General features: G+C 37.0%; 4 protein-coding genes, 2 long non-coding RNA genes and 1 pseudogene across 8 annotated transcripts; 5 read left to right on the top strand and 2 right to left on the bottom strand.

Moving 5' to 3' along the window:
- The first annotated feature begins 410 nt into the window (after window positions 1–410).
- On the top strand, window positions 411–4,864 carry LOC144570305 (factor of DNA methylation 5-like). Its single transcript, XM_078320418.1, has 7 exons — window positions 411–547; window positions 1,399–2,313; window positions 2,409–2,590; window positions 2,840–2,923; window positions 3,067–3,354; window positions 3,665–3,877; window positions 4,519–4,864. The coding sequence occupies exons 2-7, from the start codon at window positions 1,419–1,421 to the stop codon at window positions 4,753–4,755; spliced, it is 1,899 nt and encodes a 632-aa protein (XP_078176544.1). The 5' UTR covers window positions 411–547; window positions 1,399–1,418; the 3' UTR covers window positions 4,756–4,864.
- Window positions 2,960–3,807, bottom strand: LOC144570321 (uncharacterized). Its single transcript, XR_013516597.1, has 2 exons — window positions 3,672–3,807; window positions 2,960–3,291 (listed from the first exon to the last, which is right to left on the bottom strand). It is a non-coding gene; the product is annotated as an uncharacterized LOC144570321 (long non-coding RNA).
- Window positions 4,865–9,097: 4,233 nt separating the features above from the next.
- On the top strand, window positions 9,098–11,773 carry LOC144570609 (rust resistance kinase Lr10-like). Of its 2 annotated transcripts, XM_078320442.1 has the most exons (3): window positions 9,098–9,953; window positions 10,475–10,498; window positions 10,594–11,773. In XM_078320442.1, exons 1-3 carry the CDS (start codon window positions 9,179–9,181, stop codon window positions 11,673–11,675), a joined length of 1,881 nt encoding a protein of 626 aa, XP_078176568.1. In that variant the 5' UTR covers window positions 9,098–9,178; the 3' UTR covers window positions 11,676–11,773. The 2 variants fall into 2 exon arrangements, with proteins under 2 accessions (XP_078176568.1, XP_078176569.1); XM_078320443.1 differs by lacking the exon at window positions 10,475–10,498.
- A 1,085-nt stretch (window positions 11,774–12,858) lies between these two features.
- LOC144570289 (rust resistance kinase Lr10 pseudogene) lies at window positions 12,859–16,384 on the top strand (annotated as a pseudogene). The gene is made up of 3 exons (XR_013516566.1): window positions 12,859–13,565; window positions 14,869–15,060; window positions 15,257–16,384. The product of XR_013516566.1 is annotated as a rust resistance kinase Lr10 pseudogene (transcript).
- LOC144567410 (wall-associated receptor kinase carboxy-terminal protein) lies at window positions 12,889–13,569 on the top strand. The gene has a single exon (XM_078317547.1). It carries the CDS (start codon window positions 12,889–12,891, stop codon window positions 13,567–13,569), a length of 681 nt encoding a protein of 226 aa, XP_078173673.1.
- Window positions 16,385–17,962: 1,578 nt separating the features above from the next.
- On the bottom strand, window positions 17,963–23,514 carry LOC144570582 (pyruvate kinase, cytosolic isozyme). Its single transcript, XM_078320441.1, has 5 exons — window positions 23,133–23,514; window positions 21,887–22,064; window positions 20,372–20,658; window positions 19,059–19,447; window positions 17,963–18,573 (listed from the first exon to the last, which is right to left on the bottom strand). The coding sequence occupies exons 1-5, from the start codon at window positions 23,391–23,393 to the stop codon at window positions 18,150–18,152; spliced, it is 1,539 nt and encodes a 512-aa protein (XP_078176567.1). The 5' UTR covers window positions 23,394–23,514; the 3' UTR covers window positions 17,963–18,149.
- Window positions 21,230–21,873, top strand: LOC144570598 (uncharacterized). The gene is made up of 3 exons (XR_013516863.1): window positions 21,230–21,458; window positions 21,546–21,661; window positions 21,703–21,873. It is a non-coding gene; the product is annotated as an uncharacterized LOC144570598 (long non-coding RNA).
- Window positions 23,515–23,803: the final 289 nt, after the last annotated feature.

Raw genomic sequence — 23,803 nt, 5'->3', positions numbered from 1 at the left:
TTATCACCTAAGGTAAAATAATATTTCTGTTTACATTTGGACCGTTTGATCAGAATATTTCTGTTTACATTTGGCCAGGATTCTGATTGGACGGTTTTTATCTAAACAGAAATATTCTGTTACCTCAAAGAACCGTACATTCCCCTGACATGTACCAGCTCACAGCTTCCTCGGCGAAGGCGCGAAGCTAAAAGAATTCGGATCCCCTAAAGTAGCTGAAATTTTGATTTTGGATTTGAACCGTCCGATCTGTTTTACCACGAATATTAAAGCATTCTACCTCGGGCCTGATTGGTCCAGATTCTGATCGTATGAAATTCATATTGGAGGTACTTCAGAGGAACCGGACGTGATTGAGCTAAAACCCCTCCATTCTAATCGCCTGATCAACCCCCTTCTCCCAGGCTTAAACCCTTATCGCCTGATCGGAAGCGAACCGCGAGAGACGATTGCAGTCGGCGCGACCTTTTCCCTCAAAATCGCGCCAAAACGAAGGTGATCGGAAGGCCAGAGCAAGGTGGAGAGGAGGTTCAATTGAGCGGAAAAGGTAAACTACATTTTTGTTTTTGTTTTTTTTGAAGAAAAAGGAGGTCTAGAGCATTTCTGCAATCTATCCTAAGAATAGAAAACAAAGCACAAAAAAAGGGAAAAAAAAGAAGAAGAGGAAATTGCACAAAAATAAATTGCTCTCTCCATATGATGAAGGAGGTGATGAGAAATATGGACCTGGTTTTCTTGTCAAAGGATCTGTTGAGCAATGGGTGCACTGTTGTTGTGTTGATCATTTTCCTGATTTGGTACAGTGCAGCCACCCTATGGTGTATCTGCTTTGTTACTTGGCAATTTAGGATCAGATGTTTGACCGTTTCACTATTCTTCTTACACATGACACATCTGTTTAACTCCAGCCCTTTTGTTACCAGGTTATCAATTGTTAGAATTCGGTTTAGCAACATTAGCCAAGCAAAAACCAAAATCTCGGGGGTGCCTTTAATGACCACACCATTGGCACATCGGTTGCTATTGTGGGTGTGTATTTCATTGCCATATGCTGACCATACTGTGAAACTGCCCTTGTTGTTCCATTTCCTAGATATCTGATCCTTTTCTTCTGAGGAAGTAATCTGCGCTATATTTTCTGTTATATTCAGAAGCTGTTGTTGAGCCGAATCATACATCGGTTGTCTGAATCCCAATCCCCCAAATTCAAATATCTCCATCTGTGCCTCTATCAGTGTCTGTGTATCGCGTATTGCATATGAGTATAGGTCGGTATACACATTTTTTAGCACACCCATAAACTACATTTTTATTTTATTTTACTGAAATCAATTCAATTCTAACAGGGTTAGCTTCTGATGAGAATCTAATCCCCCCTCATCTCTTTGTCATTGTTAGGTCTCATTCTCTCTGGTAAGATGGCGCATAGTGACTCGGAAGAATCTGAGGTCAGTGAATCTGAGATTGACGACTATGCTGAGAAAGCATATTCTAAACTGAAGGAAGGAGGGTTTAAAGTGAAGTGCGGGGACAGTGCTTACAAGTGCCCCTTCTGCACTGGCAAGAAGAAGCAGGCCTACAACTTCAAGGATCTCCTTCAACATGCCACTGGGATTGGTGCATCCAACAGGAAAGCAAAAGAGAAGGCCACACACCGAGCCCTTGCCAAATACATGAAGATTGACCTTGCAGACCCCTCACTATCTCTTCAAATGGTGGTGTTTGAACCGCGCGCTCCTCCTTCGCGAGACAGGGATGAGAAATTTGTTTGGCCCTGGAAAGGTGTAGTTGTCAACGTGCCAACAGAATTCAAAGACGGTAGGCATGTTGGCGAGAGTGGAAACCGGCTCAAGGAGCAACTTTCCCGGTTTAACCCTCTCAGAGTTCACTCCCTTTGGAATTACAAAGGGCATACTGGTAATTGTATTGTCGAGTTTTCAAAGGACTGGAATGGTTTTAAAGATGCCATGTCCTTTGAGAATCATTTTGAGGCGGAGAGGCTCGGCAAGAGGGACTGGAAGCAGAGGAAGTCCAGTACAGATGAGCTTTATGCATGGGTTGCAAGGGAGGATGATTATAGTGGTGTGGGCCCCATTGCCGATCACTTGAGGAAAAATGGTGACCTGAGAACGGTCAATGATCTGTCAGTAGCGGAGTCCCGCAAGACCAATCAGCTGGTTACCGACCTAGCAAAACAGATTGATGCGAAGAACCAGCACTTGCTTGAGTTGGAGTGCAAGTACAATGAGACCACCTTGTCCCTCGGTAATATGATGGAGCAGAGAGAGCAGCTGTTTGTTACTTACAATGCTGGTCAGCAACTTGTTTATTTATCCTTTATTATGCGCAATGTATTTATTTTTGTCAATTTATACTATAATCACATTCTATTGTTTTGCAATGTGTAGAGATAAAGAAGATGCAGCAGCTGGCTCGGGACCATTCAAGAAAAATAATTGAGGAGAACAAGTCGTTGGCATTAGAGCTGGAACACAAGAGAAAGGAGTTAGATGAGAGGTCTCAGCAGATCAACAAAATGGCCAACCAAAATAGCATTGACAAGAAAAGGCTGGAGGAAGAGAAAAACAGGGTACGAGTTAAATTTATTCAAGCATTATCTTGGTCAGGTTAAATTATTGAGTGTAATTATTAAAACATGTCTGGCTTTTTGACGCCTCTTATTATCATTGGTGGAAACTGGAAACTCCAGTAGCACTCTTTTTCTTAGCAAAAGCCATGTGTTCCGATTTTTTAAAATGAAGCTGTTTGTATTCATTGGTTAACAACAAATTTGTAAATGTCTCTTACTTTGCTATTATTATTTTTATTTTTTTTGTAGAAAGCCATGTGTTCCCTTGATATGGCAGAGAAGGAGCAAAAGAAATCTGATGAAAATGTGCTCAGGCTGGTTGAGGAGCATAAGGTACGGTAGTGTTTGGATTATTGAATGACAGAATAGTAGTTGATTGCAATCACTAATTATTTCATGCAATTTCACGGGTGGCAAGGCCAGAACAAAATATATTTTGCCCTTAAATTAAAATCTGTCTATTGATTAATTTGCAGAGGGAGAAGGAGGATGCACTTAAGAAGATTCTTCAGCTGGAGAAGCAACTAGATGCAAAGCAAAAACTGGAGTTAGAGATCCAGCAACTGAAGGGGCAACTTCAAGTCATGAAGCACATGGGAGGCGATGAGGATTCGTCAGTCCAGGCAAAAATGGATGAACTCACTACCGAGTTGAATGAGAAAATCGACGAGATGGAAGACATGGAGGCCTTGAACCAAACCCTTGTCGTGAAAGAGAGGAAAAGCAACGACGAGTTACAGGAAGCCAAGAAGGAGCTTATCTCTGTAAGATCACTTTTTTTTTTTTTTTTTTTTTTTTTTTTTTTTTTTATAATAGTGAAAAAAAATAGAATAAAACTGAGAAGAAGGATCATTAAAGCTAAAAATGTTACTCCTAACTGCTTTACCTTAATATAGAGTATCATTAAAAGTAACCCAAGCAAAACATCCACAATACCATGAAACAGACAGTTATCAAAGCACCATACATCCAAACCATACAGAGAAGTTTTTTTTGTGACAGGCTCAATTTTATTTTCTTCCATAAATGCTTTAGTTATTCACCTTTTGTAATGGAATTTTTTTGCTGATGCAGGGATTACCTGACATGCTGATTGGTCGGGCATTTATTGGTATCAAAAGAATGGGCGAGATTGATGATAAGCCTATTCGTGAGGCGTTCAAGCGCAAGTTTCCGAAGAGAGATGCTGAGATCCAAGCTGCCATGATAAGCTCCAAGTGGCAGGATGAGCTGAAGAACCCAGAGTGGCACCCTTTCAAGATTGTCACTGTCGGTGACAAAGCACAGGTTATTTTTATTTTTTATTTTTTTTGTAAGAAAAGGCAACAATAGACCAATGGTTTGAACAACCATTCTCTCATGAAATGATAGTCTACCCCAACTTGTTTGGGACTAAAGGCTGGATTGTTGTTGTAGAGAAGGCACAGGCCCAATTTCATGACCAGTAAAGTTTTAGCTCCAGTCCGTCCGATCAGAATCCTGGCCTATCCGGCCCATGTCTGTAATGCACGGGGCCCCATTAAAATTTGTGCTAGTTTGTAACAAACGGATCAGATCTAAACTCAAACTGTGCGTTAGTGCCGAGGATATGAATTTGTAAAGTATTACATTAACAACTAATTTACTGAAAATTAAACCCAGCTGATAAAAACCAATAGGACACCATCCATGCATAACCTCAGCTACTGAACACATCTGGCTGAGTAGATATGTAGTAGCTAGGTTTTTATCAAGTTTTGTTGCATCATTGATAGCAGTGTCCCTCAAATTCAATTTCACAGTATCTGTATCTTGCAACTTCAACCCTTCAAATTATTACAAAAACCATTCATTAAATTACTGGTACGAGTGGTACCATGTCACTAACACCATTTGTTGCTGGCAAGCATTTATATTTGCAAACTGTATCTAACTGGTTTGATTTGTAGGAGGTGATTCAAGAGGATGACGAGAAACTAAGGGCACTAAAGGAGGAGTTCGGGGAGGAGGTGTACAAAACAGTGACGACTGCTCTTCTGGAGATGAATGAGTATAATCCAAGTGGTCGTTACACCATCCCAGAGCTGTGGAACTACAAGGAGGGACGCAAGGCATCTCTCAAGGAGGTCATTCAGTACATCCTCAAGCAATGGAAGGCTCTCAAGAGGAAGAGGAGCTCCTCTTAACCTTTGATGTTCATCGTTGATGAGTTGATCACGGATTTGCTTTAGCATTTAGTGTATGTAATTACTTGCTGACTTCTAGAAATGTGTTAACAAATTGCTGGATGGTGCTAGTTGAGTTCTTATTGAAATAACCTTAATTGCAATATCGACTTGTTCTCAATTATTTTCTAGAACTTGTTTGCAACACTAGTGATGTATTTTGCTCTTGATTTACTCAAATAGTTCTCACGCATAATAAAGATACAAATGAACTACAATAGTTTTCAAGCATTGAATTAATGCAGAGTGCATTCAGGTGGCAGGATAGGGAACCTTGCTTTGTCGGTACAGTAGTCATAGGTTATGTAATTTTCTTCACATTCTCATAAGCTGCACTTTGAGCTGGGGTAACTGGGTAATTAGTGCTTGATATTTGCCTGAATTCCACCAGTGGCTGGGAGAAGCACACGTGTTGTCTTTGCTCGTATAGGCCGATGTTTTTATTTGTCACCCACACTTTCTGATTATCTTCAGTTTGGAAGATGGTGTTTTTTCTTTGTTGTTTTTAGTTATTTTAGCTTATTTAGTCCTTTTACTTTTATATCTCTCTTAGTTTTAAATTTTCTCTGTCATTATTTTTTTCCTTTTGTATTGTGTACTCTTGACACTATTGGTGTCTTTTTTCAATGAAATCTAGGGGTTAGACTCTTACATTTTACTAATAAAAAAAAGAGATCAATATCGTGCTTTAGTATTTAAATTTTATCTTTGTTTCTTGCTACAAATCAAGCAGGACGATTGGGACCCCACATCCCAATATCAACCTTTCCCAATCGTCCTTGCGTTAACTATTCTCTAACAAAAAAAGTCGACCAAATAGATATAAATACTTCAGTGCATATGCATAAATACTTGTAATACTTGATATTAATACTTTTAGATGTCAGTCAGTGTCATATGTAAAAAATACTTGTAAGTATAGGTATAAATACTTGCATAACGAGGTATAAATACTTGTGTGATGAGTTCAAAAGTACATTATCATAGATGTATTTGAAAGATAAAATTATGTAAAAGACGTTCGTGATTTTAGATTTGTAAAATTCCTCGTAGATTGTTAGAAATGTTGATGAGATTGAACAAAAAAAAAACAAACTCTAAAAACGTATATGGTATCCCCATGTAGTTTGAGTGACCCCCTCATATAGTTGGAAAAACAATTATTTATGTAAAAATGGTTTACTTTATAGGTATATACAAATATTTTTGTTCATAGGTATAAATACTTCCGTGCATATGCATTAATATTTTAGAAAAAAAAAATTAATGTTGGAGTTTTTGTGATTCCCAAATAATTATGGTAGTTATGATGTAGGGATAGTACGGAAATTGAAGTGCAGGAATCATTATCACGATCCTTAAATTTTATCTTTGTTTTTTTGCTACAAATCAAGCAGGGTCGAAAGCTATCCCCGCAAATTAATATTTCTGTCAAAATAGAAAGATATTTTATTGAAAGTTTTGGAAAGAATTATCAGCAGTCTTTGCAACATATTATATATATGAAGAATTGTCGTCACATCACTATAAGTGGTAAAATCAAACTCTGTATAAGAAAAACAAAACAGAACTCAAAACAAGCTTAAAATGTATGGACTAAGGTGAAATTTCTGATGAAGAATTTGTCGTCACATCACAATTAATACGAGTTTGCTTCTAAAGAAATTATTTCTGAAGACCGAAGGAGTCTTTACATTTCGCTCTCAAAGTACGTGATGACTTGAGTCTCAGTCTGAGTCTTTACATTTCGCTCTCAATTAATGTACGTGACGACTTGAGTCTCAGTCTGAGTCTTCGTTATACCGATTAAAGGCTGAGGTTGTATTTGTAGTGCGCCACTAGTACCTTTGAATTATTGCACCGTATATTAAGTTTAACAAAGACTTCTGTGGCATGTGGGCTCCAAATTTATGACTGAACAGCACTTTTAGCACAGCTATCAAATAAGTTTGTATTTGTTAGTGCGCCACTAGTACTAGAGTGGGAAAAAAGTTTGTGTTTGTTAGTGCGCCACTAGTACTAGAGTGGGAAAAATGGCACGACAGAGCCGACTCCGTCACGGAATGGCACAGTACGTGTGACTGTTCCGTGTTGTGATTCGCGTGTTCTGTACCGTGACCATTCGCATGTCGTGACCAGCTTTTGAAAATTTGGTATGACACGTCACGAGAAAGAACCGATCACGGCACGACATGTCACGTAATCACACTAAGATCGTTAGAATAAACTAACTAAAATTATGAAAAAAATAGTTAAACGTGAGAAACATAATCAGTTATGTTTGGACACGGTACGCAAATCGTCACGACACTCGAGTCAAGGCGTGCTGTGACCACCCCTCAACATTTTGGTCACGGCACAGCACGACACGTGTCACTGTTTACATGGTCACGGCACGGCACCATACCAAAGTCACGGCTTGTTAGTCACAGCACGGCACAGAATGGTACATTTTTTGCACTCTAACTAGTACCTTTGAATTATTGCATCGTATATTAAGTTTAACAAAGACCTCTGTGGCCTGTGGGCTCCCAATTTATGACTGAACACACCCATTCATTTGACAATTATAAGCTACCTTTGTTGGCTTTTGGAGCCCTCGACTTGTCTGTTTGACTAGATTTGCAAATCATACATAAATTGCATTTTACAGTTTTCATTCTTGAGACATTGTGCAGGTTCATGACAACCGAAGACTCAATAAATACACATCGAGGATGAATTAATGAACTGCAATATAACATCGAGGATATAGTCACGAAGAACAAGATATTGGATAGCAAAAGCATTAACTCAAGATTAAGGACTATTAATATGCAAAATTAGTAAAATAAGCTTGAGACTGACCTAAGTGAGGCCTACAGTTGCAACGGTCCAGGAACCGTTGCAACGAAATAAATAAATTCCCAGAATGTGCTATGTTGATTTAAATTGATAAGAACCGGCACCCAACGGTCGATGAGTCAGAGACTTTCGTTGTGAGGACCGTTACAACGGTCCTTTACCGTTGCACTCCAAACCAGTTCGAATTACTCTACTATTATAACGGTCCCTGTACCGTCACAATGGTCAGCGCCAGTTACTTTCTTTTTCTTAGCTTTCTATAAATAGAAGCTATATCAAGGTTTGGATTATCACTCTAGCCTCCCCCAACTTTAATATTTCGTATTTACAGATCTAGAGAAAGCTGTTGTTGCTTGTGCACTTAAACTTCAATACGAACAATTAATCTCAAACTTATTCAATCAATTCAACAACTCCTAGAGTGATCCTGTGTGATCAAATCAATTACTACTTCGAGCCTTGTGCTCACTTTGCAATCCTTGAATCCTCGCGAACCGAATTGTCTTCCTTTGAGCCTTTAGTGCTCGTGTTCAGGCCGTGTGAAAGAAAAGCGCGCCATCTCGAAGGTCGTGGGCCCCAGAGACGTAGGCGTTAGTGCCGAACTCCGTAAACAACTCTCGTGTCAAGTGTCTTTAAACTCTACTATTTACTTTATTTATTTTATATTTTAGTTTAGGACAAAGTTATTTTAGTTTCTACTAAGAATAATTTATAGACACGCTAGACCTTTATTACTTAGATTAAAATTTTAAAAATGCCCTATTCACCCCCTCTAAGTGCCTTTGGGACCAACAACTTTTTGTTGGAGAAATGTTGGATAAAAATGTAAAAAAATGTCACTAATTTTAATTTGAGTAGGGTTAGAATTCACCATTGGTTTTGTGCCCCAACCATACTCCACGTCTCTATCTCCATTTACAAAGTTCAAACAGTCGATCCGAACCTCTCAACACGATATACATATTAAAATGTGCTTAGAGACCAAATTTTATATTTTTTGAAATTTTTTTACTATTTTTTTAGATAGGTACAAAATCACTGTTTTTGGATGGTCCAGATGCAGTGATTTTGTACCTATCTAAAAACTTAGTAAAAAATTCAAAAAAATATAAAATTTGGTTTCTAAGCACATTTTATTATGGAGATCATGTTGAGCTGCTTGGATTGACTATTTGAACTTTGAGAATAGAGATAAAGAGATGAGGTATGGTTGGGGCACAAAACTAATGGTGCAGTTTAACCCTATTTAACTTTCAATATTTTTCTCTATAATTAATTTTTTTGTTGTAATTTAAGTTGCTACATCAATTGATATATGTATAATAGTTTTTTTGGCAGATCGATCCATAAATTCATGTTAAGAACCATATCTAGAACATACAAATAATGCATATTACGTAAATTAAAACTACTAATAAAGAGCACATATAGAAAAATACCTCATTTGACCCCGTATTGGATCTTGCTCAATTCTCTGTTCTCTCCATTCTCTATTTCTCGTCTCCCATTTGGTTCTCTAGCTAGGTTTTTCTCCCTTCACATGGCTCCACTCACCCATATTCTTGCAATTGCACTCTTAATCTCCTATTACAGTTGTACAATTCTGGTGCTTGGAAAACAAACTAATTTGAAAGATTGTCGCCCATTAAGATGCAGCAAACACGGACCCATAGTCAGGTACCCATTCCGCCTCGACTCCCATGCACCTCACTGTGGCCATGACACCCTCGTCCTCTCTTGCTCAGGCGGCAGCACGGTGCTAAGCCTCCCCTATTCTGGTGACTACAACGTGACATCAATAGATTACAAAAACTCAATGCTTGCGATAACAAGACACTCGTGGACCCTTAATTGTTCATGGTCTCAAATTGCCGAGCCCAACGTAACCGGCTCTCTCTTCTTTAGTCCTTCGTCAGTAGATCTCAGTTGGTTTAATTGCTCAGACATGCTAACCTCTTTCTCAGAAGAAGAGTATTTAGCCGGTCCTATCTTATGCCTCGGGTCTCAAGGCCACTTCATCTATGTGGCCTTGGCTGAAACCTACAGTGAAGTGATTCCTTCAACCTGTTTTAAGACTATAAACAGCACCTTTTTTACTGGACCCAAAGTACCAGTATATCTCGACACTTCCACAAATAATGGGCACTACTACCCTTCATCATTATCTGAATTTCAACACATGATTGGAGATTTTGCAGCAAGACCAGTCATTGCTCTGTATTGGCACGATGAGATGATCAACTGCAGCATGTGTGAAAAGAAAAGGTGGCATCGCTGTGAATTCGACATCGAAACAAAAAAATCATTCTGTCGAGGTGACCTTATAAGTTGACCTTCTTTTAATACTTTGATTCTTTACTGCCGATGACTATATATGAGAGTTTTATCATCTATCTCGAATTGAAGAAAATTGACCATTTTGGCTATGAGCCTATGACCGTTATTGGCACTTGGCATATATATATCTTATTTATTATATATGGAAATCTGGACCATGTATATATTTTGGAGTGCAAATTATATGACACCAAGTATTTGTGAAATGTGTGCCCTCTTGCTTCAATCTTAAGTTCAAAATTTTTAATACTTCCGTTTGACATTAAAGTGTCCATACTGTGCCTTTCAGTCGTTTCTTTCAACTTCAAGCGAACAGTTGGAAGGAAATCTCAATTTTACTTTGTTTTTTTAAGGTTTTATAATCATAATATATATGTCTGCTAGCTAGCTACAAGTCTAACTAATTTCTTCATTCAATATTAAATTAGTTTATAAAAAGAAAGAAAATTAACTTGCTCTGGATACTAACATATAAGCCTTTTTCTTTTTCTTTTTTCAGATTCACATATGGTGCTGAAAGCAAGTATGATTCCTCAACAACTTTGCTATCATGCTCATGGATAAGAGTTAACAACATTTTATTAACTTATGATCCTAATCTTTTTTTTTATTAATTAGGTATATCCGTTGGCGCGATATCCCTTCTTCTTTTGGGAGTCTTTGCTGTCTTTTACGTACGTCGTCGGTCAAAGCAAAAGAAAACCGTTCGTCAGAAGATCGAAAACTTCCTGAGAAGCTACAGAGTGATGAATTCAACACGGTACACATACGACGACCTAAAAAAGATAACGAATAGGTTCAAGAAAAGAATAGGTGCTGGGGCATTTGGGACTGTCTATAAAGGGGAATTGCCTAACGGAATTCCAGTAGCCGTTAAGATGCTACATAGATCTGCTTGGGGCGGAGAACAATTTGTAAATGAAGTAGCCACCATTGGAAGAATTCACCATGTACATGTTGTTCGCCTTTTGGGGTTTTGCTCTGAAGGAACAAATCAAGCACTTGTTTATGAATTCATGGAGAATGGGTCACTAGATAAGTACATATTCACCTCAAGTTGGAGAAGTCGCCAATTTAGTATGGAAGAGATGATTGTAGTTGCTACGGGCATTGCAGAGGGTATTGAATATTTACACCAGGGCTGTGACCAGCGCATTCTTCACTTTGATATCAAGCCTCACAATATTTTGCTTGACCATAATTTGGTTCCTAAGATCTCTGATTTTGGTCTCTCCAAGCTCTGTCCCAAGGATCAGAGCTACTTGACCATAAGTGCTGCTCGGGGTACAATGGGTTATCTTGCTCCAGAAATGTACTCCAGAAACTTCGGAGCAGTCTCTTACAAATCAGATGTTTATAGTTTTGGTATGTTGATTTTGGAGATGATAAGTGGAAGAAAGAATATTGACCCATTAAGAGAGGGAGGAGTTCGGAGTGAAGATGTATACTTTCCGGAGTGGATTTTAGAACAAGTAGCTCAAGGAAAAGACTTGTGTGTAGTTCTTGATGTGGGAGGCAATGAAGAAATTGCAAAAAAGCTGGCTATTGTGGCATTATGGTGCATCCAATGGAGCCCGGAAGATCGACCTTCCATGACAAGAATTGTTCAAATGTTAGGGGAGAATTTGCAAAATTTGCAATTGCCCCCAAACCCTGTAATGTCTTCTTATTGTGTTTCTACTTCTGGCCAAGATATCTAGATATTAGTCATACATGCATGCTTTGTATTATCTTTTTTTTTTTTTTTTTCTTTTCTTTTGAAAAGGAGGGTTCTTAGGGTTTAGGGTTTAGGGTTTAGGTTTTACTATAGTAAATTTGAAGTTTCTAGTGATTCATGGTGAACCTTCACCATTTTATATCTGAACCCAATAAATTAAATTGTATTGGTTTTGCTGGTGAATTAATATGTGGTCAAGTGTGAGGTTGACTCATTCACTAATAATCGCACTGTTGAACAAGCTTATAATGCTTGTTCATAACTATATATCAAGTTTTGTTTCTTTTTTAATTCCGTTCATAACTATACATCAAGTTTTGTTTCTTTTTTAATTCCGTTCCTCATATCATGTCTGCTCTTCTCTTCTCTTCTCTTCTCTGTGTCTATTTCTATGTTCTTTGGGCGTTTCATTTTACTCTTCTTTTTTTAGTTTTTCGATTTGTATTTCTTAATTTTCTTTTCTTAGTTTCTTTTCTTTTTGTTGTTTTTTTTTTCCTTTTTTTTTTTTATCTCTGAATCAACATTAAGCATAGCAGTCCAATACACCGATATATTTTTTTGCCAGCACCTTCATTTTGGACAAATTATTGTTTTCTCAAATTTCCTAATTTTTTTAGTAAAATACAAGCTTCTGACAAAATAAAATCCAAGTTTCTGATCTGATTCGGCTGATTCTTACCGATTCACCCGATTCCAATTATATGGTCAGCTTACCGGTTCCAATTTCAATGTCGATTTTAAAAGCCTTGGTTATTACTCAATAGTTTGATTGTTGGATGCTTCTTTGCTTTTGTTTCTATTAGATTTTTAGACACTTTTTGTTGATTAGGCATATTAGTACTTCTTAGTAATAGTTAATTATTACTGTAATATAGTTCTTCGCTCTGTAATAATTTGATGTTTTTTTATTGTTGGGTTGCATTGGTTTTCTTTGTGTTAATGGAAATTTAACAGATAAACGTAAATGAAAGTTCTCTAGAACTATTCCCTAGAGGTCACATCAAGCTTTTAGTAAATGACTTTGATCATCCAAAATATCTTTTTTAGTCTAAAATAATATGCACATCAACATCATGGAAAATTCTCATATTGATAATTATTTGACCTCATTTTCATTGATTCTTCTTCATCATCATAGACATGCATCATCTATATAAACCATATGCTAATAATCAATAACAAAAGGAAGTTGAAGCATGAAATTCTTAAATTTACTAATTGTTCTCTTCCTCTTTTACAATTTTGGATGTTACCGCTCTTCTTCATGTGGAGAGCTTGGTAACATCACTTATCCTTATCATCTTCCTGGAACATGCAATTGGAAGGCCTATGAGTTGCAGTGTAATGGCCACAACACAGTGTTATCCATTGGAGCACCCCCATATCTTGTAAAAGATATGTCAATCGAAAACAAGACACTTAGGCTTGTTGATCCAGACTTGGCTGAAGGGCGCTGCCGCTTTCCAAAGCAGGATTTTCTTTATCCAAACCCTAGTAGTGTATTTACTTGGTTCAGCATTCCTGAATATAGTGTTTATAGTGATATCATCTTCTTCAATTGTACGAAACAGTTGGAAGACTCAATGTACAAGTTAATTCATTGTATGGATGAGCCTCGTTCAAGAATTTATGCAGGATTTGGCTATGATATTGCTGGCTCTATCCCCAAGTCATGTGCGTATGTAGCATCGACAATAACTGATTATCAGGTTCAAATGCGTTGGAACGATACTAATGGTGTTGAACTGATGCGGATGCTGAGACAGGGATTTTTGGTAAGTTGGAGCCAGACAGTAGTGAGCTTTTTTTATGGTCCTGAATACGACAAAAAGGTGTGCTCTCTTTTGAAGCATTGTTGGGCTTCTGCCAAAAGGTAAACAAAAGTATCTATCTTTTCTCCAAAATTGTGTTGCGGTTATTATGGTCCGATATTAATTGGTCCTGGTTTCAAACATGGTTTGGATAATTGGTCCAGTATGAATTTCTAACCGATTTACACCACTAGACGATTTTTTGAGCTGAAATTTGGTCCAATCAAAGCTTTAGAATCGGATTAGCTGGTCAAGTTTTGTCAAAAATTTTAGTAGATCAATGATTTCAGAGATTTGAGAAGTAAATAGAACAAAGATAGAATCATAGAAGGCGATTCTGACTAATTGGGACTAGGGGTGTCAATCGATACGGTACGGGTTGGGTGGAGGCATTTTCATGCTCATATCCATTAAAATTGACTTTACTCATACTCTATCCATACCTATTAAAAATTGATCTTACACTACCTTTACCCGTTAATATTATCGAATAACGAAACGGTAGCGGGTGAATAATGAATAATACTAATGTAATAATTAGTTTTATTATATTTTACAAATTAAACATAAAAAATTCTTTCATTTCACATACATGTCTAATAAAATATAAAAATAAATGTGCAATCAATTCCAACTAAATTATTTGTTATAAAGGAAGAAAATTTTAAAAAACACAAATATAATTTTAGGTGGGTTGAAAATTAAATTGAATATATATTTAGATTTTATAATCACCATGTATGGTAATGGGTACGAAATAGTAATTATCCATACCCTTACCCATTTGGTTAACGGAAAAAAAAATTCTTATCCATATCCATACCCAATAAGTTAACGAAAAAACAACTTTACACATACGCGCCTTATCGAATACGATACAGGTCGGGTAAACGGCTAAAAAATCCTTTTTCCTTAAACAAAATCTTTTTTGTACTTTTTTCTTATATTTTTAGCACAAAAACAAATCATTTTGAAAAAAAATCCGAGTCACCTGATTCCTTTTTTTATAGATAATTAACATGCCGATTCCAAGTTTTTCAAGAATTTACAAAAGCCAAATATATATATATCTATATTAATGTATGATTAGAGCCTTATCCATTTAATATAAAATATAAATCTTCTCCATCACACCAATTAGATTAATTTTAATTTAATAATCTTTCTGAAAGAAGTTTCTAGCTTCATTGTTTGTCAACGTCTATATATCAACTGCTGTAAACTTGAGAGACACCCTCTTGAACTGTCACAATTAAACACTTGCTTGACAATCACCTAAGAAATTACATCAAAAAATACAATAAACTAAGAAATTAAATAAATTAGCATATAACCTTTCCAAATTTCTTTTTGTTATCGATGCAGTAACTTCAAGTATGTCATGAAACACAATTATTCAAGTGCTGGCACCAAGCTCCATTACATTTTTTTCCATTCAGACATCATTTGTGGAATGCTTTCGAGAACCGCCAGGATATGCGTATCCTAATTCCCAGGTGGTTTTTTCTTTCGTGGTCATATTGGTTGTTCTTTTCGACATTTTTCTCGTTTTATTAGGTAAGTAAACTTTCAACCATACTTTCAAAGTTTTTTTTGGTATTTAGAAGTATTTTTTTAGACACATACTTTACAAAATATTAAAGCCAAGGACTACGGTTTAAATAGGATTTTGCGAGGCTTTCGATTTCATTCATCTCCCTTTTGAGTCCATTTAATTTGCATTATACATTATCTGATTTTAAATTTTTTGCAGGAATACGGCTTACATTAGTTCCATGCACAATACTTGTGTTCCTTCTCCACAAGTACAATCAAGTTTCTCTATCAATCAACTATGTCGAAAAGTTTTTACGAAAACATGAGATGCTTGCTATTAGGCGGTATGATTTCATAGAGATCGCTATAATGACGAACCACTTCAAAGAAAAGCTTGGGCAAGGTGGCTTTGGATCAGTTTACAAAGGTAAACTTTTTAGTGGCTATCAGGTTGCTGTCAAAATATTAACCAATTCATCGAGTGACGGTGATGATTTCATGAGCGAAGTGGCAACGATCGGTAGGATTCACCATGCAAACATAGTGCGTCTTATTGGGTTTTGCTCAGAGGGCTCAAAGCGGGCACTCGTTTATCCTTATATGCCGAAGGGCTCACTTGACAAGTATATCTTCTCTTCAAGAAACAATTCTTTTTCCATAGAGAAAAAAAGAGAGATAGCCCTAGGCATTGCACGAGGTATAGACTACCTTCATCGTGGGTGTCAGATGCAAATATTGCACTTCGACATAAAGCCTCACAATATCCTATTGGATCATGACTTAACCCCGAAAATTTCCGACTTTGGACTTGCGAAATTATACTCTAGAGAATACAATTTGGTGACACTCAACACGGCACGGGGTACAATAGGATATATAGCTCCTGAGCTAATATCTAGGGCCTTTGGTATGATATCATACAAAGCAGATGTTTATAGTTTTGGGATGCTCTTAATGGAGATGGCGAGCGGAAGAAGAAACGTCGATAATCATGCAGAGAGCTCGAACCAAGTCTATTATCCGTCATGGATCTATGACAACCTCGTCCTTGCAGATGAGACACATAATTATAACTCGAACAATTGTGTTGTACAATTTGGAGAAACAGAAGGAATTCTATATAAGGTTGCCTTGCGGTGCATTCAAATGAGGGCATCTAATCGCCCTTCCATGAGCAGAGTGATAGAGATGCTGCAGAGTGATGCAGATAGCTTGGAGATGCCGCCGAGACCTTTCACGACAAGTTCATCAGACGAGGTCCCTGTGAGATGCTCATCTCAAATTGATTCATGTAGCATAGAGTTGTCATCTATTTCTGAGGAAATTAGTTTGCTCTGATTAAACCCCCCCCCAAAAAAAGAACATGATGTGTTGTATCTCAAATTTCTGTGTACCTAATGTAACTGGATTAACGATTGCCGACTTAAAGAGTACTTTATTAGAAATAATGTAGTGTATAATTTGAATTTAGATATAGAGTTTCATTGGATTTAAAAAAAAAAAATTATATACGGTTTTTTAATTAAAACCATGTATGATTGGTGTTTTCATACATTGTTTACTCTAAAAAACCATGCATGATGTGTTTTGGCAAAAAATGTCGGCGATGTTTTTGGAATAGTGCACATGGTTTCAGAACAATGTACTGATCCTTTCATAAACAATGCCCACGGACATGGTTGCAAAACCGTGTATAACCCCATCTTTTAATAGTGTATACTATGTTTTGTGGTAGTGTATATATATTTAAAAATATAAGGGGCTTATGCTGAAAAAAATTATTTCCTATGTAGCTTAGACTGTACTATAAAATTAGTTCCCATGTAGCTAAAAATATGAAGAGCTGAAAAAAAATATTTCCAACTATAAAATTTTCTTTCCATTGTATAGCATGGAATATTTTATCACACCTGCTTTGGTTTTTTAAAAATAAAAACAAGAACATCAATATAATGACAGTGACACCTCGAAACTTCATTTTTGGCTCTGTTCTTGAAATGACATAATGAGAAATGGAAGCAAGAACTTTTGATAAATAAAGATGGGTGAATTGCTCATGTATCCATAAAAGCTTTTCTTATTTCCAATTTCCCCATCTAAATCTGAAATTCTTTCATATTTCCCCGCTTCTTAGTTTAACTGAAATTATTTTATTTAATTAATCGTTAACTCTTAATTAGAAAATTAAAGTGTCCCTTTAACACACTGTTAACTATCTCTCTTGAAAACAGCTGGAAGAGCCCTGCAAAAATGACAGCCTCTATCAGTTCTTTCAAAAAAAAAAATGACATCCTCCCAATATACATAAGATATACAGAGAAATGAAAGTTAAGAAAGATAAAACTGTCGTAGATTGCATCTCAGGTTGAGTTGTAGTCACAAAATCCAGACTTACGCACTGTAGCATTTGGTTGAACACCAATGGAGAATGAAGAAGAATAACTGGAGATCCTTTTGCCAATCAACACGCATGGTTTTTCAAAGAACCCCTGACGCTCAATTGATGATGTGCAAAGGTGTCTCAGATCTCATTCTACACGGTTAATTGTGCCCAGATTCTCTCATTTACCAGTGTAACATGAGGGTACACGTGCGGATACACCTAATTATAGTCGGCAACCCTAACCAGTCGAATTATATCACACTTCAATGCCTTAACAATGGTTAATTAGTACGGTGGTTAAATACACTTCACATCAAATAGTTGACAAGGAAAAAAAAAATTTCTTAATCAGAGAGCCAACAAAAAATGACATCTCAACCCTATTATCAACCGTCTCTCCTACTTTTTATTTTTTTTCTCATTTGCCAGGGAGCTTATTTTTTTATCGCTTTAATCACCTTAAAAAAAAAATTAGGCCACTATACTATTTTCTCACTGTGCAACTTTTTGCCACTTGTGCAAATCTTAAAACAGTGCATCACAGTCCTGCATTTATTAATTAGGCAACTCCTAAGGCATTATGAGTTGAGACTAAATTATAAAATCACAGAAACATCAACAAACGGTGTTCTAAGTAATAAACTGGGGGTTTTGCTATACCCCAAAGTAGCATTATGGTACTTACTCATATCATTAGCATGTGAACAAGTAAGCAAAAACATATCAACTACTTGACCATGCAGATCTTAATAACTGAGGCAATACCAATACGATGCATAGCTACAACTGCGTCCCCAGGCTTACAGAGCTGCTTCTTCACCGCAGCTTTGAGAGCAGCATTTAAGATTACTTCAGTAGACTCAGAGTCAGTTGCCTTAGCGGATCCCTCGGACAGAATGGGTATGAGACCCCTGTAAATCAGGCTGTGCCGTGCTGGTGTCTCATCACTAATAGTCCAGTCAAAAGAATCAGTTGACAGAAGTGGGACCACCACTGACATGATCGGGACCCGGGGGCGGTACTTAGCAACTAGACGTGCTGTAGTTCCGCCACGTGTGAGCACGACAATTAGCGAGGCTTTCGCCTTATTGGCAGTGCGTACTGCTGACGAAGCAAGGCTCTCTAGAGGGCTCATGGGCAGAGGGGCAGACCTGGTAAATTGAGGAAAGGTCACAAAAATATATGTGCAAAGTAGGTGCTTATATAAATACCCAATGAGGCTATGGTACTATGCATAGCACATACCAATATCTCCATTTTTAAAGTCCAAAGAGTCGATCTGAACCATTCAACATGCTCTCCATGTGAAAATGTAGTTGAATATCAAAATTTATATATTATTTTAATTTTTTTACTCTTTTTTAGATAGATAGAAAATCACTTGAGCTAAAGATTCTAGACCATTCAAAAGTAGTGATTTTATACCATCTAAAAAATGTAAAATTTAGTATGTCAATACATTTTATATGGAAATCACAGTTGAGATCGACAGTTTAGTTTTTGAACATGAAGATATTTATGCAAAGTACGGACCAATATGCGCTATGCATAGTACCATAGCCTCGCTCTAAATATCTAATTAACAAATTAAGTAGGCAACATACACAGAGAAAAACACCAAGTATCAAACACATACCTAATCATCGCCTTGAAAATTGCATCATAATCAAGAGAAGACTCAGCCTCAATACAAATCCTAGCCATGATTCTCACCGCCAGCTCAGGGTAAGCACCTGCGGCACTCTCTCCACTGAGCATGACACAGTCGGTCCCATCCAGCACTGCATTTGCCACGTCAGTTGCCTCGGCACGGGTCGGCCGAGGTGACTTGATCATCGACTCAAGCATCTGGGTTGCAGTTACAACTGGCTTGCCTACCAGGTTACACTTGTAGATCATCATCTTTTGGGCCAAGAAGATTTTCTCAACTGGAATCTCCATCCCAAGGTCACCTCGGGCAACCATGAAGGCATCCGTTTCGCGAAGAATGTCGTCAAAGTTTATAACTCCTTCTTGGTTCTCAACCTTTTGCACACAAAAATTCAAAGAATAATCTGAGTGTAAGGAAGAAAAAAAAATTAAAGTGTCCTAGAAAGTTAAAATTTCAGGCAATCTGATAAATAATAATAATCATATGTACTACATAAACAAGTAAAACCTATCGTTTGGTCTTTTTCTTTCTTCAATAAACTGGCAAACCAAACTTAACAGATATGGCTTAAGCAGAAAGCATTCATTTCATAATCCAAATAAAGGTCCAATGAATTATGATGCCCAAATAAACCCCTTCTCTGTATCTCAAAATACCACAAACAAATAATGGCGAGTGAGGCTATGGTGCTATGCATAGCGCAGATTGGTCCGTACTGTGGATCAATATCTTCTTTTTTTAAGTTCAAACAGTCAATCTGAACAGTTCAATATGATCTCCATATAAAAAATGTGTTTGTAGATCACATTTTGCATTGTTTAGAATATTTTCACAATTTTTTTAGATAGGTAGAAGCTTACTTGATCTAAAGATGCTAGACAGTTCAAAAGTAGTGATTTTCTACCTATCTAAAAAATAATAAAAAAATTCTAAAAAAAATGTAAAATTTAGTCTGCAAGTACATTTCATATGGAGATCATGTTGAACGATTCGGATCGACTGTTTGGACTTTGAAAACAAAGATATTGATCCATAGTAAAGGCGCTATGCATAGTACCATAGCCTCACTCTATAAAGGCTGCAAAAACAGAATTAATGGACTTCATATCCAATGCAATACCTGACTGACTACAATTAGATCTGAGTCGTCAGTTTTAACTTGCACGAATCTCAAAACAGACCCCCTATGTCTAAATAGACACTGAATTCCAATCACTCGGCTGGGAGTTAATCTGAGCTAATTGTAATCGGTCAGGTACCTCGGAGGATACGGATTTGAACTGACAGGGCTTGCATACCTTTGACATCAGCTTGATACGCTTAGCATGGTGGGGCCCAAGCACCCGACGAACATTTACAAGATCAGAACCCTTGCGCACAAATGACAGTGCAATCATATCGATATCATTCGGCACGCCCCACCCAAGTATATCCTCTTTGTCCTTCTCAGTGAGCGTCGGCAAATCAACAACTATCCCTGGCAAGTTGACATTCTTTCTTTCCCCCAATGTTGCATTGTTCTCACACCGGCATCTCACTGTCCCGGCCTCCGGGTCGCACGACATAACCGTCAGAGATATGGTCCCTGTTCAGAGTAAAGGGAATTAATGGATAAGATCAGAAATGCTTTCGGTATTTTCTTTGAGTGTAACTAGAATTTTTTCTAATAGTCTTCATTTTTCTATCCAAGAGAGGATGGGTTATTCACATTTCATTTGATGGTCAGAGGCGAATTGAAAGCTTCTGAAGCATATAACAAGCTCTATGTATGATTAAATAACTATTTTTGTGCAAATACCAGCTCACAGGTTTAAAACCCAATCAAGAGATCTCGGACTACACTCCCAATCAACTTAAGCTTTCGATAAACTGGTTGGTTTTTCTCAATAATAAATTGGTTGATTAACCCAGTGCTTTAGATAATTGAGTCAAAACACACTAAATGGAGCGGAGTTTTAAGAATGATAAGAACAGCACAGCTGATGCTACAACTTTATATTCAATTTTTGAGATCCAAAAGTCCAATCCAAGCTGCTTCATGCGATTGAATTGTGCATTTTGACATTTTTTAGATTTCTTATTCTGTCCTTCAGAGATCAGAAGCATGCAGTGTCTTTGGATGGTAAAATTTTCAAAATCAATCCATTTTCTGCTATCCAAGAAAAAAAAATAGTAAAAAGAAATTAAAAATTGATTTGCCATGAGATGTGGTGTGTAGATCATCACATTGAGCAGCTTGAATTAGCCAATTGGAACTCAAAAATCAAGAGTTGGGGCTGCAATACCAGTTGTTGAGTGCTATGCATAGCACCATAGCCTTTGATACCATACTTAAAAGAGTGAGGCTATGGTACTATGCATAGCACAGATCGGTCCGTACTACGGGTTAACATTTTCATTCCCATAGTCCAAATGGTTGATCTGAACCATTCAACCATTCAACGTGATCTTCGTATGAAATGGTACTTGCAGACTAAATTTAAATTTTTTGAAATTTTTTACTATTTTTTTAGATAAGTAGAAAATCAATACTTTTGAATGGCTAGAATTTTTAGATCAAGTGATTTTTTATCTATTTAAATAAAATAGTAAACAAAATCCAACAACAACAACCAAGCCTTTAAAATAGTAAACAAAATCCAAAAAAATGTAAAATTTGATCTACATGTACATTTTTAAATTGAGATCATATTGAACAGTTCAGATTGATTGGGTTGAACTTTGAAAATTAAGATATCGATCCATAGTATGGACCACTATGCGCTATGCATAGTACCATAGCCTCACTCTACTTAAAATCTTTTAGTGCTTACCATCAGAGCAGAGAATGACATTGCCAGGTTTGAGGTCAACTGGGAGCTTCTTGTAACTCATAGAAATGGTATTCTCATCTCCCTTGATCGAGTAATCAGTGGTAACAGTAATTTCTTGACCCTTTGTTAGCTTGATCGGTTTGCTGTCTTTCAGAAAGCCAGTACGGATCTCAGGTCCCTGCACCAAAGATGTTACCAAATTCTCATTAGGCATACATTGACATATCTTACTAAACCAGATTAAAAAAAAAAAAGTACCAAAACCTAAGATTTTCACTGGTAAAAATCTTTTGATCAGAGTTACAAGAAATGCTGTCAGTAGTTCCTGTGATGGCTGGTTTATACTGCAATACAATCAACAATGAGATAGTGGGTTACTTTGGTCCATCTGATTTGATTGGAGGTTAGGATGTATTCAACGGACAGATCAGGCTAAAACCTATCCCTGGATAAATGGAGGTGCCACAACTCATACCACTCATGTTAGATCAGCAGTTCATTTTAGAATAACAAGCTCATGATAATATAGGTTAAGATAGAAGTAAATACTAAAACATTCATGCCTAAGATAAATGCTGGTGCTAATTGTAAATATCATAAAAATAGTGGCTGCTACACTGATGAAATAAATGGAGAAAAATATTATAATAGGTAGGTTAAATTTAAGAGAAGGATTGTGCATATGACCAACAATAATATAGACCCATAATATCAACTAATATATATTATAACATAGGAAACCCACATACAAAATGCCAAAATTATGGTCAAAGCAAGGTCCCTGGTCCCTTTAAAGACCTCTTTCTAGTTTAAAGAAAAATGTTCTCTCAATTATTGTGGTTCAAAATTATTTCTATCCAAAAGAATGATAAATTGATAAGATAAGGTCGACTTTGCCAGATTATCCTGTTATCAAAGAAAATTGGTATTCCACCAAAATTTGAGGATAAATATTGACAAAACTGGTAGAAAGGCGTGTGAATTAACCAAATTAGTGGAAAGTTTTTTTTAGTAAATTCTGAAACAGATTGGCACTACATTTCCTTTTTAAAAGAGCATTTGCCAGTAACTGTATGTCCTTTAAATAATTAAAAATAGCAATTTTAAAATAATTGGGATTATATTAAATTGGTAATTTCAATTTTCAAATTTCCATCTCAGCTAACAAATCTAGCACCAGCATAGACCGTCAGCTTAATTTATCAAGAGAAACCACAAAAAGGGAGTAAAAATCACACAAAAGGACCTTAGTATCAAGCATGACAGCACACAGAATCCCAGTATTTTGCATCGCAATTTTGAGATTATCCAAAGTCTCCTGGTGATACTCGTGGCTTCCATGCGAGAAATTGAACCTTGCAACATTCATCCCTGCCTTGAGCAATTTCTCAATCATCTCCACCGACCGAGAAGCGGGGCCCAGTGTGCAGACGATTTTCGTCTTTGGTACTTGTTTCTCCTCCGGTCGGATGTCATCGAGGATTCCTTGTACGTCGATTGTTGCCATTGGAGATGCCTCGCCAGAAACCCTAGCTAAAACCTGGAACAAGACTGATGAGAGAAGAGGTGCTTTCCAAGAGTAAATTATATTTTTTTTGCTTTGTGCCTTGCTTTTTAGTGTGTGTGAGTTACCTACGGGTTTTTCTCAAAAAAAAAAAAAGTTACTACTGCACTGTGCTGCCGCTGTTTGTATGTTTCGGTGGGCGCGTGAGAAGAGTCCATATCCTCTGAGGGAACAGAATATTTATGTTTAAATCTTCACGGTCCAATTAGAATCCGGGCTAATCCGGGTGGAATGCACGGAGTTCCTTTAATATTCGTGCGGATTCTTATTTGACGGTCCAGATCAAAACATAAATATTATGTTACCTTTGGTGATATGAAGTCCGTGGCAAAGCGGAGAATAGGGGACACGTG

The sequence above is a fragment of the Carex rostrata genome, chromosome 2 (genome assembly GCF_964058835.1).
Source record: "Carex rostrata chromosome 2, lpCarRost1.2, whole genome shotgun sequence".
Lineage (NCBI taxonomy): Eukaryota > Viridiplantae > Streptophyta > Magnoliopsida > Poales > Cyperaceae > Carex > Carex rostrata.
This window is presented reverse-complemented; position numbering and strand designations above follow the sequence as displayed.

Excerpts from the sequence above, each read along its gene's own strand:
- LOC144570582 (XM_078320441.1), bottom strand. The coding sequence starts at position 23,393 with ATGGCAACAATCGACGTACAAGGAATCCTCGATGACATCCGACCGGAG. Across the intron at positions 22,065-23,132 it reads CTGTCATGCTTGATACTAAG|GGACCTGAGATCCGTACTGG; the intron begins GTCCTTTTGTGT and ends TCTTTGGTGCAG. Across the intron at positions 18,574-19,058 it reads ATTTTCAAGGCGATGATTAG|GTCTGCCCCTCTGCCCATGA; the intron begins GTATGTGTTTGA and ends TCAATTTACCAG.
- LOC144567410 (XM_078317547.1), top strand. The coding sequence starts at position 12,889 with ATGAAATTCTTAAATTTACTAATTGTTCTCTTCCTCTTTTACAATTTT.
- LOC144570305 (XM_078320418.1), top strand. The coding sequence starts at position 1,419 with ATGGCGCATAGTGACTCGGAAGAATCTGAGGTCAGTGAATCTGAGATT. Across the intron at positions 2,591-2,839 it reads TGGAGGAAGAGAAAAACAGG|AAAGCCATGTGTTCCCTTGA; the intron begins GTACGAGTTAAA and ends TTTTTTTTGTAG. Across the intron at positions 2,924-3,066 it reads GGCTGGTTGAGGAGCATAAG|AGGGAGAAGGAGGATGCACT; the intron begins GTACGGTAGTGT and ends ATTAATTTGCAG.
- LOC144570609 (XM_078320442.1), top strand. The coding sequence starts at position 9,179 with ATGGCTCCACTCACCCATATTCTTGCAATTGCACTCTTAATCTCCTAT. Across the intron at positions 9,954-10,474 it reads AAAAAAATCATTCTGTCGAG|ATTCACATATGGTGCTGAAA; the intron begins GTGACCTTATAA and ends TTCTTTTTTCAG. Across the intron at positions 10,499-10,593 it reads ACATATGGTGCTGAAAGCAA|GTATATCCGTTGGCGCGATA; the intron begins GTATGATTCCTC and ends TTTATTAATTAG.